This window comes from Aptenodytes patagonicus, chromosome 5 (genome assembly GCF_965638725.1).
Source record: "Aptenodytes patagonicus chromosome 5, bAptPat1.pri.cur, whole genome shotgun sequence".
Taxonomy (NCBI): Eukaryota; Metazoa; Chordata; class Aves; order Sphenisciformes; family Spheniscidae; genus Aptenodytes; species Aptenodytes patagonicus.
This window is the reverse complement of record NC_134953.1, coordinates 59,914,313-59,933,634: the sequence shown is the minus strand read 5'-3', so window position 1 is coordinate 59,933,634 and position 19,322 is coordinate 59,914,313. Positions and strand designations below refer to the sequence as shown.

General features: G+C 39.5%; 1 protein-coding gene across 12 annotated transcripts in view; it reads right to left on the bottom strand.

The window, feature by feature from the left end:
* DOCK7 (dedicator of cytokinesis 7) overlaps window positions 1–19,322 on the bottom strand; it is a 106,822-nt gene that overhangs the window by 65,843 nt on the left and 21,657 nt on the right. For all 12 annotated transcript variants that reach the window (XM_076340023.1, XM_076340024.1, XM_076340026.1 and 9 more), the window contains exons 3-14: window positions 15,513–15,688; window positions 15,248–15,316; window positions 12,461–12,590; window positions 12,142–12,354; window positions 11,641–11,726; window positions 9,400–9,466; window positions 8,030–8,179; window positions 5,955–6,035; window positions 3,535–3,700; window positions 2,725–2,867; window positions 1,754–1,847; window positions 26–188 (exon numbers count right to left, since the gene is read on the bottom strand). In XM_076340023.1, coding sequence (XP_076196138.1) covers window positions 26–188; window positions 1,754–1,847; window positions 2,725–2,867; window positions 3,535–3,700; window positions 5,955–6,035; window positions 8,030–8,179; window positions 9,400–9,466; window positions 11,641–11,726; window positions 12,142–12,354; window positions 12,461–12,590; window positions 15,248–15,316; window positions 15,513–15,688 — 1,538 coding nt within the window. The remainder of the gene's footprint in view (window positions 1–25; window positions 189–1,753; window positions 1,848–2,724; window positions 2,868–3,534; window positions 3,701–5,954; window positions 6,036–8,029; window positions 8,180–9,399; window positions 9,467–11,640; window positions 11,727–12,141; window positions 12,355–12,460; window positions 12,591–15,247; window positions 15,317–15,512; window positions 15,689–19,322) is intronic.

Sequence of the window (19,322 nt, the reverse complement as noted above, 5' to 3'; positions counted from 1 at the left end):
GTGAAATGTATTTCAAAACTCTAACCTGTATGTGGTATTTGGAACATAGACATCCCTGGCAGGAAACTCCAGGATTTCTCTTGTAGGTCTAACTCTGCTGTCTGGGTAAAGTTTGACTTGCAGCAACTCTGGAGTTAGACAATAATGGGGATTCTCTGGAGCTGGAGATATGTCTATCTTTAATTGAGCTGTAAGAAGAAAATGGTTTTATTACAATAAATAGAAGTTAAATATAAATAAAAAAGCATGTTCATGCTTTGTTTCTTCAGGTTAATATCCTATATATTAATTTCATAAATACAGAAATTATAAATTACAGCCAATGTGGAATTGTTAAAAACAAGTAACAGTGAATCAAACTGATATCTAGGGCAACTGGGGTACCAGATAATAAGAACCAACAGAAAAGATGTATCTCAGCAAGTCCCAAATGCTGTTCTCATAGGCAAGTCGGGGAAATACCATAATAATGCTACTGTGAGGCCCAACTACTGTTAAAAACAATATTCAATGTCTCATCAGGAATCTTGCCTATCAAACCAGAAGGATACATCAGGAGTTGCTGAAAGCTAATCTGCACCAAGATTATTGAATATTTTCCTTAGCAAGTCAGCTGACAGTACTGACAGCACACTTCTTGTTGGTGGATGGCACTGAGGCTGGAATGGTTGTAAAAATTTGGAAGAGAGGAGAGTTGCAGAAATGGCATCAAATGACTAAGGTGAAACATAAGAAAGAGCAAAGGACCTGCATTAAGAAGGAGAAGCCAAACATACAAACATTAAAAAAAAATAATTGGCATGGATCAATTCTGTAGAAAGGGGCTGGGTGACAGCAGTGACAATAAGCCAATGTCCAGAAGAAAGCTACAACCATTCTAAGATGTGCAGTGCATGTGTAAGACACTAGAGACAAATTCATCTGCTTTGCTTGGCATGAGGTCTTAGAAGGAGCAGCATACCCAGTTTAGAGCACCGTGCTTGCAGAAAAGCATGGAAACTCTAGCAGAGAGTTACAGGCAATTTTAAAATCACAACCTTTGAGGAAGGGTTGAAAAAAACCAGAGATTGGTTAGGCTACAAAATGGAGGCGAATAAGAGTGAACTAATAACAGTATTCAAGTACTTGAAAGGTTGTGATAACTGCCCTGAGGGCATGACAGACCATAATCAGATTAATTTGCAGCAAGATAATTTTGCAAAGTTTCCTTAATACCTAACCTCACTACAAGGACAGCTGAGTGCTGGGAGAGATGATCTAAGGAAGCGGTAGGATTGCTGTTGCTGGAGATTTTTAAGAACAGGTTAAGTAAATATTGTCAGGAATAGCACAGGTCAGGGACCAATGATGTTTCACTGCTGGTGTGCCAGCGTTTTTATTTCCCTTTCTCAAACAGAGGTGGAGTCTGTTCCTATTAACCAAGTGGGAGCCAGGAGAGAGATCTCCTCTCAGCTAGAGAGAGGTGTTTTACTCAGGAAAACAGAGGTTCCTCAGCCCCTGCTGGGTTTAGGGCTTTGGGGTTTGCATCCTCTTCTCACAGATGCTACTCTCAGTGTGACAGGAGCTGCATGTGCACACATGCCAGTGAAAAACCTGCCAAAATGCCATCTTTAGTGCTTGTGGTCTACCAGGGAATGCTGTGAATGACTTCTTAGGGTTTTTTCATCTGCTTACTTATTAGAACTGGGTGACAATTGGGAAGGACTAACAACATACCTTAACACATGTGAGCCAAAAAGATCTCGTTCAATACCTGTGATAGGTCTCAATCTCCGTAACACTGATGATGGCCGTCTCATGTCAGCAAGGAACTTGTACAAATCTTCATCGCTCAGGCGATCACCCTCCTGTTGGATGTTGGGAAGAAAATGGTTATCTACACAACCCTTCAGGATTGCGAGAAAATGAATAAACCATCTAATACTACAGTCTCTTTCCTCTGATACCAAAATGTACCTTCCCAGAACAAGATGTTAAGATTAACATGCTAAATTACAATTCATTTCTCCATCCTTTTTCCTTCCTTTTTTCCTTATTAATCATCATGACAGCTGCAGGAATTTCCCATTGAAAACCTTTTCTCTCCCCATCAATATTATCTTTTTCAAAACTGAGAATGGCTGTTACAAGATTTCCCCAAAATATCAAATTTTTAGCAAGTATAATAGTTTGAAAAAGTATCCGTCATTCAGGTAGTGATCCTCATTCCTTCTCCCCTGCCTCTTCTTTGGTATGAGTCTAAAAGAGCCTTACTTTTCAGGAGAAGTGTTAAGAACAGTGGGAAGTGGAAGGAGTCTGTCGTCAGTCTTCCTTGTGCCACATTCTAGTAGCTCAGAATTTCATTTATTTTGGAAATATTATAGAAAATGTGACTCTGCCACCCCTTTAACACCCTTTTAGTTACAGTAGGTAAGTCACTATGCCATAATGACACTTTATCATTCAAGTCAAAACCAGCTAATAATTTCAAATTCCATAACATAATTATTCACAGTAAATTTATTGAAAGAATCCACCAATCGACTGTGGACCCACTGCTGGCCAAATTAAGCACATGATATAATAAACCCACTGCACGCTGTTCAAAGATATCCTGTGATCAGGAACAGACATTATATGCATTGAAAGCATCACAAATTAATCATTCAGGTCTAAACTGACTTCACATGATCAAATCACTCTGTCCAAGGAGCAACTCCTTAATTAGATAGTTTCATACAATACCTGTTTAAAGAAGTTTGTCACTGTCAGAGTAGCTGGTCTGAAACTGGTCAAATTGCAAGCCTCGTCCCCACTTGTGGTTCTCTCTAGTGAACGTCTCCCGACAATACTGGAATTCCGCCTCTCCGACCACGATCCTTTACGTTCTTTGAAAAATAAAAAATAAAAAGGGGGAGGAATTAAAAAAAAGAAGAAAAACAATTGTCCAAGAGCCTACTTTTGTTCCAACCAGGATTTTCTACACAAGAAGATAGCTGCTGCTTTTGGAAATTATGCAATAAGTGTGATAGAAGAGGTGGTTATGCTAAGACAATCACACTCCTGGGGCATCAGGAGGCTATGAAGCACAGCTGACTACTTCTGCTTCTCTCACAGCAACCTCACCCCAGTGCCTTACTGCTATTATAAAAGTCTTTATCGTGTGGAGATTTATGTATTTCTCTTGCTCTGAAAGATGATGAAGTTGGCAGTTTTGGGGATGCTGAAGAGCAGTTTCAGATGAGCTGTGTGGTTCACAAAGATTAATCCACTCCTTTGGAAAATGTTCATCAGCCTGTAATGCTCTCTTAGTCTTAGAAGCCTGATTTTAAATAATATAACAGATGGTTTGCTTGTAAAATCCTTGAAAGATAAATCCATTTGTTATCATGGACTTTCCTGTTTTATTTCAACCATGACCCAACACTATCAGAAGGCCTAGGGTAGAGGGAGGAAAGCAATAAAAGGAGCAATGGCAGATACAGGGCATGAATCAAGACTTCAGTAAACTCTGGATTTGTCCACATTCCCTCATGCAGATGCCAGATACTGTACCTCCTGTGCCAACTTCTACTTCTGTGGAATCTCTTTCCAAACTTCCAGCACTGCTCACAATGTTCATTAAATGAATGGCTGTCCAGGCAAAAGGCATTCGATACTTGCCTAGTCTTTGGCAAAACTGTTCTGCCTGGCATTTCAGTTTTTCCAACTTTTCCTTATTCTGTGAAGAAAATATTCAATCCAAGAGATTAAAAGGAGAGGAATAGGAACAAAGGTTCTTTTAGCAAAATCAGTAAGTAACAAAGGTATCTTTTCTAATTTGCAATGATTTTGTGCTTCAATAGCACCTTCTAGAGGTGGATCACTAAGTGCTAGGCAACCAGACTTCTGCTTCACAAAACTGCCATCAGGCCAACAGTACCAGATACAGGACAGTCTGATAGTCAGAGCAGCTGGCTTCATGCTCTTAAGCCTCCTGAATAGCCTGTCAAATCTCAGTGAGCTCATCTGCCCTTTCAAGAAAATCTGAATTTTACTCTAAGAAGTCTGAAATGGCCTTCCTTAATGTGATTTTATGCAGCAGGTGCTCAGATCATCTGGAGTTGCATGGGAAACTGAAAACATTCCTCAAATAAGCAGTATCATACTCATTTTCTTGAGGAAAAAAGGAGTAAAAGAGGACTTTTCCACAATTCTGCATATTAAAGAGCAATTTTTTGCTTTACAAAGGTTGTTATCTACAGGCCTTTAAGACGTCCCCAGACAGAGGGCTGGGTAACAACAGAGAGCGCTCTGTTGCTCACATTCTTCTAGTTCAGTACATGCTTATGCACCTTGCTGGGAAGGAGACCTTGAAAAACCACTTTTTCACCTACATTCCCAAGCATCCTGCAAATACAATTCCAAAATTTCACTCAGGCACATGTCAACTTATTGATCACAGGAAATGTAGGTTTTTTTACTTTTGTTATCTATATACCTCAGGTGAAAGATATTCATTTTTCATATTGTGGTGCAGTGATATAAAGACAAGAGATAGACAAAAAATGTGAACTTCTTCAGCTAAAAATATATTAGAACTTTAGGAAGGCAAAACTTTGTTAGAGTTTGATCAAAACTAACAAATGAACATCCCGGCTCCTTTGAAAAAATCATAATGGAAAGCCTTTTAATCACAGGGAGGGCTGGCTTCTCTTGGGTTTTTTCCTTCATTCAGTCCTCATTATTACCATTTAATGTTCACTTGGCTCAACCCAATTGTACATTAAATTAGGAACCATTTCTGAGGCTCAAAAGCACTGTTTCACATTCTACGTACACAAGGTTTCCTTTTCAAGCTCTCTTGTACATCTTACAAACTGGAGTTGTAAAATAACATACTTAGCTCAAGTAACAATAAAATCAGTGATTTGCTGTTCTATAGCCATGTTGTGTTGGAGAAAAAGAAATAGCAGCTTGTGGGGGAAAAGACTGAAGAAAGGTCATAGTCCAGGTGCCACTAAATTCTGCAGGTGCTACCAGCATTCCTGTTTGTTCCTCAACCTACCAAACCTGCAGTTCCCACCCAGACTCTGATACACTTCAATGAGCAACCAGCTGCCAACTGCAGGAAATAAGATGGCATTCTTTCCTGTGGGGAAACCTCTGCTTTTAGTCCAGAGCAAAGGGCTTCTACAGCAAGGAGACAGGCTGCATTTAAACATGTGTGGGAAAGACAAAGAATCAGTCAAACTGGGGCAGGTCCAAGCCATCCACTGCACTTTAGAGGACAATGCCCAAAATGCTAAAGGCAGGAATTAAAGGGACATTGTTAATAGAAAACCCAAATACTAAAGTATAGAATTTTAAGTCTACCCTTACTGTATGTAAAAAGGACAGCTTTATCCTGCTGTTGAGTGTGGCCCTTCTTTACAATATTAGGAAAAAGAAAAATCAGCAGAAAATAGCCGAAAAAAAGAACAAGAAACGCACTGCAATTCAAAACCAGGCCTGATGGAGAATCTCCTGTTAACATATTTCATCCACTTTATAACCCTTCTAGAGGAAGGCAGAGGTACTGTGATGGGGTTAAACTGCAGAAGCAATGGAAAGGCTGAAATTTTACTGCAAATTCACATCAAAGGCTGCCTTCGCTTGACCCAGCTATAAGCACACAGCTGATCCTTTGGGACAGGGAATCACAGATGACTGAGCTTGAAGGTAACCACACGTCTCCCCTGTCAGCTACAAAAACTGATGACCTTTAACTACTCAACCCTGATAAGGCATCAAGATTCAAGGGTCTTTGACTCTTCTTTGGCCTTTAGAATTTGACTAGATTCTTAATTAAAAATGGATGCTTTTAACAACAGGAACAGTATCAATGGCTGTTAAGTCCAAGGTAAAAGAAAATAATGTATGTTTAATTTGTTAATAACAAAATGCCTTAAAGCGCTTGTAGCCAAATTTAATCAAAACATCAAAAAAATTCTTACCTTTGCTGCATCAGATTCTTTAAAAATCATATAAGGCTCTGCACACTCCCCGATATCTCCCTGCTGTAATACTTTTTCCAGCTGAGAAGGGAAAATGAACCATTATAAGGACATGTATCTAGCAAGGATTGTTAAATTAAACAAACACTAGGAAGCAAAAACATTCTTTCAAAAGAGTTAAAGCTTGATTTCCCTTTGTGAGTCAGGGAACAAGCACTGCACGCAAGTTGTTAGAGCCATTAAGTTCCCAGATCTCCAGCTATAACTGAATCACATATGTAAAATATAGGTTCAAAGGGAACATATACCACTTCACTTTGGTTTGATCTGTTCTAGAGCCACTTTCAGCTCATTTTTACGGTCTTAAAGACATCTCACACTGTCTTCAGCATCACCATTTTCAGAATTCTGTTCTTATTTCTGTTCTCCATATTAAGGACCTATTGCAGCAGCACAAAAAGGTGACTCAGATGCACTCGGCTAAAACAAGCACTATTTTGCATCAGTGTGTTTTCAAATCAAATAATGAAATAATCAAATAATTAAAGTTAGCCAAAGAGGAGATGTTTGCTTCTGAAGTCTCCAAGTAAGTCAATGCCTCTTGAACACAAAACTGCTTAACACTCAGTTTCTAATAGAAATATCTTCCCTATCACATGCATGAAGACTGTTTCTTTCAGAAGCATCCTGGCCCTCCCTCCCACGCCCGCTACTGTGCACATGCTGTTAGTAGGTTAGAATATCTTTAAACTTCTCCCATGCTTATAAAGTGCCATTCATACTTGTCTATTAGTAGAACATCAAGAGGCTACCACAATATAAAGAACAAAACTAATTTCCATCAAATCTTGCACTCCCTGGTGAGTTTATGCTAGCAATACCAGCTGCCTGAAAAGTGGTTTCCCAGTGAGTAAGACCCATGTGAAAATTCACCCGATAAGGCACGCTATGCATCTGTCTTATTTATCCCTGACTATATCCTTTTCATCATCAAATCAAAAAATCACCTAAGCCACCAGCTCCTCTTGGATCACTGGTTTTACAAGCACTAATGTGCAGTCACAAGTTCTTTCAGACAGAACCCCATCTCATAAATATGGCGTTCTCTCTTCCTCATATCTTGTAAAAATCAGAAGAGTGAATATGTCTGCACAGTCAGAACATGACTTTTAGAAGGAATTCAGAGAATCATACCAAAAATTGGAGATCAGAATATGCTCCAACACTACTGAAAGCCTTATTCTCACCTGGCACTGTTTTGTCATGCCACAAAGCTTTAATTCATTTTCAAAAGCTTATTCCTCACGTAAGAAGCAGTTCATGAAGAACTTGCACAAACCTCAGTCAACAGAGTTCTCAAAACACAGCACTTGGCTAGCAGGCAATGTAACCACTGGCTGTGAACTGAAAGCATGTATTGAACTCCCCTTTTTACAATAGGATGATTTTTATGCAGAGACCAGCCAAAAAAACCTGATTCAAATGCCAATCTGAACTAGTAACATTTGTGCACTCATTGAATCAAATGAAAGAAGAGAAAATATTTCTCTTTTATTTTATCTTTGTATAATTTATTCCAGGAGTGACCAATGTGGTATTTTATTTCAGTTATGGATCTCACTTTCTTAGCAATTTCAATTCTTAAAGACATTTGAAAATCTGGCCTAAGAGCATGTATCATTTTTAAAATGAGATTCAGATCAATATATATTTTTTAAATCACTCACTTATCTATCGTCTTAAGGAGTCAGCACATTGTTTCATATGAAAACCAAGGTCAAGACCCAGAAAGCTGCTCTATATCAAGCAAACCTTTGTGCTCTTTTCAGTTTTTCAATAATACAATAATGCGTATCTCCACTGAACTGTTTCTGTTACAAAGGAACTTAACGTACTAAGTGAGAATATCTGAAATGAAACACAATTCTGTGGTGCCGGTGTTTACACTTTTGAGAACAGAATTCTGCTCTCCAAATGTAAATAAGAAGTCAACTAGTCAGCCAGACTTGTTTATATTTTATTTTAAATAGAAAACAGGAGATAATAATAATCTAAATTTCTCTGGCATTTCTTACCTTTATTACCAGAAAGACATCTTGAGAGGGATAAGTGATAGAAAAGATGGCAGATCTGGCCAGCGTGGATATAGCAGCAGGGGGGACATGTGGACGAAGCATTCCCTTCATTTGTTCAGAGTTTAAATCAAAGTAGAAATTTTCTGAAATCTAAGGAAGAAGTTGGGTAGCTTCAAGCATTAGTTACATTTTTTATTTTTGGTAAACTCTTCATAAACACAACAGACAATTTCAAAACACAAGTAAAAAAACTACCAACAGTGCCTCCTTTCAAACCATGTATAAAAAGAAAAACAAAAAGGCCTTTTCATTAAGAAATCAAGGCAGGGCAGTGGGAAAGGAGAAAGGAAATGGAGCAAACAATACACACTACCTATAAAATTTCCTCCAGCTCTTCTAAGGTATGTAGTTCCATCACAGGACTAGGAATTACAATTGCTATCCGAATTGAAAATATCAAAGTATCAAAATAGAAAATGATCTTTAAGATCATTCACAGAAAAAGAAAAAACAACACATCTTGAAAGACACACAGTGATCTTTCTAGGCTGAAACACCAACTCCTCAACTGTATCAAGGCTTCAAAGCCAAAATGAACGTGAGCTGGTTATCAACACCAGAGGTCACTAAAGAACTTACTACATTAGAGAAAAAAAAATGGAGTAATGAGATGATAAAATTGGCTTATGAAATGTGATTTAAATATTAAACAAAGTTCACATAATATTCCACATACTCTCATCTACATAACTTAAAACTCAATGCATTAAATTCAAGTCTTAAAGAGATAAATGTCAAAATGCAGATTTCTAACATTTTTCTCTCTACCATTGCTAATATCTTGAATTAGAAAAACTAAGAGGCTCTTCAAATATTAAATACAGAACATAAATAGGGGAATAAATATTTTGCATTTCCTATAACTTAGATCTTGAAAAGACTCCTCAGTTTTGTTTTGATTTTAGCCATTTTAGCTTGTATGCCTTTCTTGTGAAAGTACATGCTGAATCACGAAAAAAAGATTTAAGAAAATCATAAAAACTTAATCTAAATAAAAGGTTTCAGTTACTTAAGTTCACTCTGGGGAAGAGACTTTTGAAAGCCAGGATTGGACAATATATATATTCTGATTTCAGGCGCTCACATATTAGATAATATTTTTAGAAAAGTGGATATACTTCAACTGTTTTACTAAGCAGAAGAAGAACACACAAGATGGTTCGTGAAATGCCTTCATCATTCTTTCAACCACTAGTCTGTCACTGTCTTCATAAAGGTTTGTTTCCAGAATTAATTCCTCCCTTTTTTTTTAAATACAGGTTTGTAATGCTTCGGTGGAAATGTCATCACTCAAGTAATTAAAAACCTACCTTTTTCTTTTCTTTAACATCATACAAAGCCAAGCTTGCAAAAATGGGCTCAATTTCTATTTCAAATCTTGAAAGAAAGAAACACATAAAATCAATTGACTTGCATTTTGTAAGAAAGACTAACCTACCCTCTCCCCAAATCCTTCCTGGGTAAGGTGACGGCTGACCACCGCTAAGCCGAGATGTCAGGAACAGCTGAGCCAACCTATGGGCTTGCTCCTGCTGAAAAAGGAGGTCTCGCTCCCCAATTTCCCCCCCACTCCTCTCCTGTCCTGCTTCCTCTGCATCACCCCTGCTCCCTTCCACCAGGACACACACTGGTGCTCCCTGGACCTTCTAAAAGCCATTTCAACTCATTGACCCAACAGAAAGGTTGGGACTAGGGTCACAGGACATAAAGTATACTTCTATAAATGCTTTTATCTTCTTCAAGTGTTGTTTGAAAGCTAAGCAAAGCAACCTAATAGCTTCCTTAAAGGGAGAGGAATTATTAATTGGGATAGCTGGACCACTTAGCCCCTCTGAGTACCTTGAGAAGCTGTCCTATGTGCTAATTTACTATGCTGGCCTGTTGATATGGCTAAATGGCCAACCGCTCCTCTCAGCATTACTGACCAGAAAGCTCCTTCCTCTGGAGTCGGGGACAACTATTTTGGCAATTCTCAACATTTAACTTTTGTCAGAAAATACCAAGATCTCAAAAACTCTCTCAGAAAGGTGTCAGCTTTTCAGAGTAACTGTTATCAAGTATTTATGCTAACTGAAACACTTCCAACGAAAACACTAACCTACCAAATAGAGCTAAACTTATTGTTAAATCACCTGGGAAGTTAAAGAAATGAAAAAACATTCAAAACCTGTCCCTACACCAAAGTGAGCAGGGGCTGAAATGCCATTCTCCTGTCTGCACAGCCTCCCCATGCAATTAGTGCCCAATCCACAGTGGGATACCCCCACGCACCTGGTCCTTGCACAGAGCTCTCAGCTTTTCAGCCTGGAACTCTTTCAGCCAACAGGTAGAACATACAGGACTGCATCATCAAACAGGTATTTTCTCTAGTTTTGCAGCAAAGGTGAGATTAACCTGAAAATGACCCTGCTTAGGTCATCTTAGCCTTCTCCCTGGGGAAGAGACTACATACTTATTTGTGCCACTAAGATAGCACGATCTTGGATGCTTGCTATTACAACTGTTAAGTGCAGTTTCAGAGATTACTTTGGTACACAAACAAGCATGTCCTTGGGCAGATTTGCTATAAATTTACAGTCAGCAAGAGATGCTTAAATAGCAGAAATCATTAATTTCCAGCATCTAACTTATTTATGCTAAAGACACCATCCTTTGGAGGAAGCTGCTCTGCTACTGCATATTATGTTGTTCCAGTTCATAAAAGGCTGCAAAATCAGTTCATCTCTATGGCTGTATTAGGTCCTGGAGTACTCTATGAGCAGGAGATATGTCCCACACATATATCTCAGTTATGAGCTGCAATGTAGTCTAACTGGAGCTCTCTAATAAGAAGGGTTGACCTAACTGAGGACACAGAAGATGAATACAGCAGTGTGGAAAATCAGTTTTGTACTTTATTTCTCCAAGGGAATAACAGTAAAATTTTACCTTGTGTTATTAGAGAAGAGTTATAGGCAATGAACCAGCTGCAGGTAACCCTATATTCAGGAGCTCCACTTCATTAAACTTGTTTAACAGGTTTCTATTCCTCCAGTTAATGCTTGCTAAGTATATAAAGTCTTCACTCTTAAAGGGACACAGTCAAGGTTGTTGAGCCTAAACTTCAGCAAATCTTTGGTTGTCTTATATTTTAAGGCTCAAGCATTTTTAATCTTTCCTTCCTGCCGCTCCACTTAAACATCCTTGTTACAGAGCTGAACACCAATGACTGGCCAACTTCAGACCCCTGAACGAGTGCAGTGAAGCATGCATGCTAGTAATATGGAACAGGTATAGCTACAGACTGGCTGAAAAGCAACACAGAGAAAAGCCAAGAAGGTGAATACTTTCTGTATCACACCATTAAAGAAAGTCTTGAAGATAAAACTGACGCACAGTACCATGTAACTTATTGTTTACAGAACTAACCTTTAAGCCTATGACCAACCAATGTTACATCCCTTCAAGGGTAATAAACAAGGCAGCAGAGTTATTCCAGACGCACGTGGATACAACAGCAGATTTAAATTCTCAATTTCTGTAATGCAGCTGTCTGTTGGAATGATACTTACTTAAGGGACAAACACTTCACCAGGAGTCTTTGGCCAAAGTGTTCTTTGGGTACTTCAGGGACACTAAGTCGTTCTATAGGCTCCTCCTAAAATTCATCACAGGAACAGCAATTTAGAGACACGACACTTGTACAAACCACTAATACCATTATGAAGCAAACATATGTATCACTTTTTTTTTCTAAGACACTAGCACCAATTTAATCCAAGGCTTACCAGTGTGTTGCATTCATGAGCAGCTATAAATATACTAAATTAAATCCCTTTAATGTTTCTACATTATAGGGGATTGCATAACCATAAAGGAAAACCAATTTTCAGAAAGTAGTATCTATGGCAAGACAATATGCTAAAAAACATGCAACCCGCAAAATAGCTAAGGTTGTCAGGGATATTAAACATAGGTGATCTAAACGCCTTTAAATCTGTGGCAGACTGACAATTTTCACATTCCCTGTATCCTTCACTTTTTTAGTCTCACCCACATGTATATAAAAATACCTCATCTGGTGCTGGATGTAGTGCAAAAAGCTCCTTATGCCTACTGGACTTCCTCTGATCTTCATTGTGGTGGTCAATCTCTTCATTTGGGGTACGGTCCAGTAGGTTTGGGAGAAGGGCATCTGGAAGGGAGTTCTTCAGATCAAAAATACTGCATGCCCAGCTGCCCCGGGGAGTATCATCAATCGACATTGAACGTCGTTTAAGGTCATCCTGAGATTCAACAAATTAAAAGCAACTTATAATGGGAAAGGGACTGCACTTTTAAAATGCGACTATAAATTAGGTTTTATGTAGCAAGGTTTTAAAGGTACATTACTTGTTCATCCTGGTAACTGTTGCCATCTGGAGCTTCGTCAGACTCAAAGATCTGTTTGGGGAGCCCCTTTTGCCTCTCCTTCTGTTTGTCTAACGTGTTGGGATTAAATCCAGTTCCCAGCTTGTGATATCTGAAAACAAAGTATTTCAAATGCATTCTTAGCGTCCTTTTTGACCTCAAACCCAGAAGCAGAATTACAGAACAAACCCAGTATTATCAGTGTGGATCCTCTCAAAGCATAAACTGCTCTCTGCAAACAGTATTTCCAGTCACCCTCCACTGTAGCTGGGTAATAATCCAACAACCAGTATTCCAGTACTACAATGTGACTCTGTTCAACTATAAAGCAACCCTGGGTGATGTCAAAAGAAGTATTATCAATGGCCAATTAAGGTCATCATAAAATGTGCGATGGTGATGCCAAGCTTAAAACAGGCCAAGAACATGAGGATGGAAGGCCAGCGGTTCTGCTAGAGCAAGAACTGTCTTGGAGCAGACAATATTAATACCTTTAAAACCAAAACACTAACTCCAGGTAGGACTGCATGAAGTGCAGAAGTCCTGAGCACCTCTGGAAAACATATGACTTTCCGACCCCAACTAAAATGAGCATCTTCCCATAGCATCTTTATAAGCAGAATCAGGTCCTTAGGAGCTTTCCAGGGTATAAGAGCACTTGCTAGTAAACAGTCTGTCTACTGTTGCTGACAAGATCATATCTCTTTGACTAACAAATTTTTGGACACCAAATGGCGCTATGTCTACACTTACACACACATATGGCCAGAGCCACAGTCTCCTTAGAATACGCACTCCAAGTCAGTTCCCGAAGTAGTGCTGGGGTCACATCTAGAATTAATTGTTCTTATCCTGCCCTGTTACTAAAGTTACCATAGAAGGATGTACAGACACATGAAAACCATGGATGTGCTAGCAGTGAATAATGAAAGGCAGGAGAAAAAGGAGGAAAGCATTTTCCTCGCTAGGTTATAATTCCTGAGAGCTGAACTATCTGTATAATCCTCACCTGGATGTCTGCATTTCAATCGCAGCCCCACCAACAAGCATAAATTCATTCTAAATCAGACCAGACTTCACTGGGTCTGTGATCATTGCCACCATCAGTCTAGCATACAGAAATTACACCATAAGGTTGAAATAAGAATATGCTATTGATTTTTTAGGTCAGTGAAGAAAACTTATTAACCTCTTCCAATACCATTAAAGTAATCACTGAATGGATGGATTTGTCTGCCCCAAAAAACATTTTGGTTACAAAGAACTGTAGACAGAGATTGAAATAAAGATTATTTCCCCTGGGATGGGGGAGAGAGAAGGATGGCACATCAGAAGTCAAGTTCTTCTAAAGCTAGAAGAGCTGGATTTTCTGCGCCCAGAGCCAGCCAAAGCACTTGTAACCATCCAATAGGATGGATTAAGAGAAACTTGTTACCATCCTTACTTGAAAAACAATTCAAACCTTCCCAGCCAGGCTTACAGGTTCTTCCCCTCCTCCAGCAGTAACCCTTCTGTTTCTACCCAGTCCACCACCATGATTTTATCCAAGTAAAAACTGCTATGAGTGTTTATGGTAATGCCCCTCCTCCTCTGAAAGGCAAGAAAACCTTTGACTGTAGTTCAACAATCATTCAGAACACCTTCAACCCACTCAGGCAACTTCGATGTCTTCAGCTTCATGCCTTCCCAGACACAGAACGCAACCTGCAGCTGATCTGCACAGGACAGAAAGCTCTACCGTCTCCAACTAAACCTCCTCAGTGCAGGAATCACAGCCATGTATTCCATATACCAGTGAAAGTCACTGAGAAACCAAGAGATGTGCTGGATGGGTGGGTCACACTGCACCTTCTAGACTGCCCACAAAGGCTGGGAGTTAATAAAGCATGTATCTCTCTCTCGGGTTTCTTTCTGGGCTTTTTTTTGGTATGAGATTACAAACCACATTTTTATTAGGTCATCTTAGCACTGCAAAGCATATCTTCAGCATCCCCTGAAGTGGTTCTCAGGACAACATTAAACCAGTGAATCGTAGCAACTGCCACAAGGGCAGAGCTGGAGCTGTAGTCAAGTCATTTGTAGGTGATGCACATCACATGGATCACTTACTCCTTGACAGCAGCTCTTGAAGTCGTCAGACTTTCAGTCATCCGAGAGAGTGTATTTTCCAAGTAAAGCTACTCAGAAACCTTCCTGCTAATTTGCATAAATTAATCAATGCATGCACATTCTCTAAACTGTTAGCTCATTAGAGAAAAGTTGTGATAGTTCAAATATTAACAATTATTTGTTTAAATTACGTCCTTTCTCAAAGTCTCTTTAGGAATAAATGAATGCTGCAGAGGGAACATTATCTATTAGGTGGTTGGGCCTGCACATAAACCTTACATTGTTACAAAATTAATGCAACTTCTCTCTAAAAAGAGCTAAAAACATACGGAACAAAGAAAGAAACAAATGCTGAAAGTAATTTTACTTGTTCACATTCCCTAATTTCTCTACCATTCTAAAGGAGCAACTGTTGACTAAAATGTCCTAGATTTTCAAAAATGCCCCCAAGGGGTTTTGACGTCTGAGATCTAATTTTCAAAACACAAAGCATCATTTCAGCAAATACAAAGCATCAGTTCAGCTGAGCTGGGCAACTAAAAGCCAGGGCACATGGAATCAGTAGCCAGGATAATAATTTTGAGCCTCTTCATACCAGCTAGCCATCCTGCAAAAATTTAAATATGAAATCAAGCTGACAAATACCACAGGGGAACTTACTTTCTGTTCACAATTGCCCAGTCTTCCGTGTAACTTCTTACACAGTCCCTCACATGAGGGTCCATCTCACTGTTAAAACAATAAAAACAAACACCTTTAAAATCACAGATGTGATAATGACTTCTTAAACATCCATACTTTCACTTAGGTTTGTATTTACTCTTTCAGGCATTTACAGACAAAAATTCCAGGCTTCAGCCTTGCAGATACTCAAATCCAGAACAATTAATTTCCTTGAGTGAGGTGTCACCCTGTCACCTCCTACCTCTCTTCAGGCACAGCCGACACAAGCGTTCGACATTCTCGGGGGGTGTACACAACCTCGATGTCATCAGGAGGAAACTCAAGCAAGTCTCTCAGGGGTCCAGACTCCACTGCAATTGGGTGTGTAATAAGGTAGTCCTCCAACTCAACTGGGTCCACTGCTTCTGTAAGCGGTACCTGGGAAAAGACAAGCAATGGAAGGGTCTTAAAATGGAGAGAAAGAAAAAAAAAAAAATCACATGCACATATTCTACTTTGGTTTTTAAACCAGCTCTTCTGCCTTGTTGAGGAAACTTGATCTAACACCAGATGAGAATTAACCCTAGTGGTGTTAGCCTTAGCTAACACACATCATAAAGCAATTTTTCATGTCTTATCTTTTTTCTGGTACTTCTCTGGATATTTCTATGATGCATATCAAGAACATCTTAAAAAAAAAAAAAGGCATTTGCATCTATTTTCAAGAAATTAATCCATTTGCATCAAAAGAAAATATTACATTTTATTTCCCATGTGTATGACTGGATTTCTTTTTACCATGCTGCTGCTCTGATCACAAAGGGAACCTTCACCCTCATGCAAGATGCAAAGAACCCTTTCACCCTCAGGCATGGCCCCCAGACAGGAATCCAGAGCACGCACTGATTTACCAGGAACTCACAAAGCCATAGAACTCTATAAAGACTTAAATTATTTCAAATTAAATCACTTCTCTGGCAAACACAAAACACAATTTTCGTCCACTACAGGTACAAGTTTAACCACCTCTTCTGCCTGATATTAGAACCTTCAGTGCCACGATGACTCTGCCCATGCCAGGAAGGGACAGTACTCTAAATAAAATGGATGCTTAAAAAGCATCTTTACTGGACACAAAGCTTGCACCTGCAGCACAAGGAATGACTGAACAAACACACGTGCAGGAAAACAGTGGCTTTCACTGGCAGTACTGATCTCACCATACAAAACAAAAGTGAGCTTTTTTTAGATACAGGAAAAAAAAATTGCATAAACTGGATACATATTCACATTGCATAACTGTGTATTTTTACATATGTATATCCTATAAATACATATATATATTCTGATATGAGATCATTATCCTATAAGGCTGTACATAAACATAGACATTAAGAAAATGAAACACTAAAAACAAGTTTTGAGGAACCCATTTCTACAGCAATTGACAGTTTTCATAGAATTCCCTGGCACATTCCAGTGAGGCTGAGTGGTTTAATATGAGTCACAAAAACACATCAAAATTCAGCAATTTTTCTCTACTACTTCCTCTTTTCTGTCATCCAGACAATTTCTGTGGGACAGGGAAGTATCCTGTAGCCTGCCTTCTGTTGGAGATGACTTTAAAAAGAACACTTAGAACTTATGTTTTAAATGTGCTTCTCAAAAAAATTGCTATACCAATCTCAAATTCCAGTTTTTAAACTTCTATTGCCAAAAAGTTCTGAAATGAATCAATTTTTTATTCAAGGAAAAAGACTTGGCTAACAGAGAGGGTATTGAAAGAATCTCTCCTACCACAGCAAACTTCAATGGATACTGCAATTTTCTTAAAATACAGAAGGCAAATCATTCAGCAGAAAAATGGCATGACTCCAGTGAAGCCAGGTGAGTTCGACCAGATGACTTTGTGCCAGATAAGAATCTGGTCCACAAAAAAATATGATTTCTAGAAACTCAGTACTAAGTTCTGCACTTTAGGTAAAAGAGACATTAATTTCTGTGTAAAGACATGCACCATCTTCACCATCTATTTATCTCTGACCTCACAACCTTTTTTCCCCTTCTAATCCTGAACTCTGGAAATGAACTTAAAGTATGAGATTTCGAGAAATTCGGAAAATACAAACCAGATACTTTTAACTGTTTTCCTCACTGCAAAACTCACAATGAGCAGAACTTGTCATTGCTCCTTCCCACATTACAGTTAACATGTCATCACCTCACACTATCTGTTTTTTACATACAGATAGACCAGCTCCATTTGGCACTAGATAACTGACAAAACATACAGCAGTGAAGTGTGACAGTTTATTATTGAAGAATTGCTAAAAGTGCATGTTTTTTCAGAAGAGCTGCTGCATAATACTACTGCTACTTTGCGTGCATATAATCCTTTCCACTGATAAACCTCAAACGCAAAGAAGAGTAACAACCCAGAAATGGAGACTCCTTGCAAATGAAAATAAAAATAACAAAATCACTGGGCAAAAGCCACAGAGGCACTGGGTAGCAGAGGTGCTGGGAAAAGGCCCTCCCTCAGGTCCTCTCATTGCCAGTCCAGAGCCCCATCCACGCAGCAATGCAGCTCTGTGCCGGACACTGAAAGCACTCTCACTGGAAGAAGGCCAGAGGGTTAAGGTAGCCTCGGAGGGTGACTTAAAGCTGCTTAACTGACCCTATTTTTAAGCCCTAACTTTTTACGACCTACTTTTACTCCTCCTGCTGACCTCGCTTCCACACTGACAGCTTCAAAGCTGAGGCACTTTCCAGGGTACTTGCTCAGCAAAACAGAGCTGACCATGCAAGTGTTGTGTTTTGATCTGCACAAACTCATTTACCTGTGCATCTCCCCAGGCTAACAAAGAGGAACTTTTTCCTCATTCCCTCCCATCTTTCTAATCCACTCATCCTGATAAACAGAAGAAAATTACAAACAGACAAGGAAAAAACTCTGTATTAATGCAGAGTTGATGGGGACATGCAGGACCAAGCAGACACAGGGCAGAGACTGCCACTGCCCCAAACGTACCATGTATCCCCATTCCTGGCATTTTACATCTCAAATTTCACTTGTCCAACAAAAGCATTGTAATATATTGGACAAAAGATTAATGAACTGGCTACGCTAGTTAAAAAACACCTAATCCAGAAAGGTGGGCAGTGCTTAGGGGGCTAGGGTCCCGGGTCTGCGCTCCGGGGGTTTCCAAGCTCTTCATACGTCTCAGGATTAGGCTCAAGGTTGCACTTTACAATTTTCCAGTTCGTCTCTTCAGATAACTATTGTACCATGAAGATGTAAACAAACATAAAAGTCAAACCCAGAAGCCTGTATTAGACTCACCATCTGTGCAGCCAGAAATACTGTCTAGCACCTGAGTAAACAGGCCAAACATAAATTCATGGTTATGAAGAGGAACTACTTTGTGTCAGACTATTGGCAGATAAAAGGCGAGCACATTATTTTAAGCTTTAGATATCTGTGGGGGAAGAAGTGATGAAAGAGGAGGAGGAAATAAGGATGAACAAACGCACCAAAAGGAAAATGAACCCAAATGGTGTCCCAGTGTCTGAACTGGACCACAACAGCTCCTCTCATGGCTCTCACTGCTGATGCCTTAACCTTTCCTGTCCTGCATCCCTCTGAAGTTGTGGATGAGACCAAGAACAGACACGGTATACAAGGGGCTATTCCCGTGTTATCTGCAACCTGGGCAAAGTCACCTGAAATCCTCATACGAACCCATCAGATCGAACACGCACACTGAAAGAGTCGGACAAGTTCAGATAAAGACCAAGTTATCCAACCTCATCATCCCAGCCTCACCGTTGACTGAGGAACAGAACCTGCTCTATCATCTCACCTCCGAGTCTCCAGGCCCAGCTTACCTCCTTGTGGCACCAGGAAAAATAACGGGGCACCCAACAGCCGACTCCCCTGGCCTATTAGGATTGTGGTACTTTCTTAGTTTACCAAAGTTTCACCCTTATCTTTGTGCACCACTCTGACATACAGCTGATCTCCAGATTATCACAAGAATAGCAAGTCCCACTTTCAGCTGCATATTAAAAG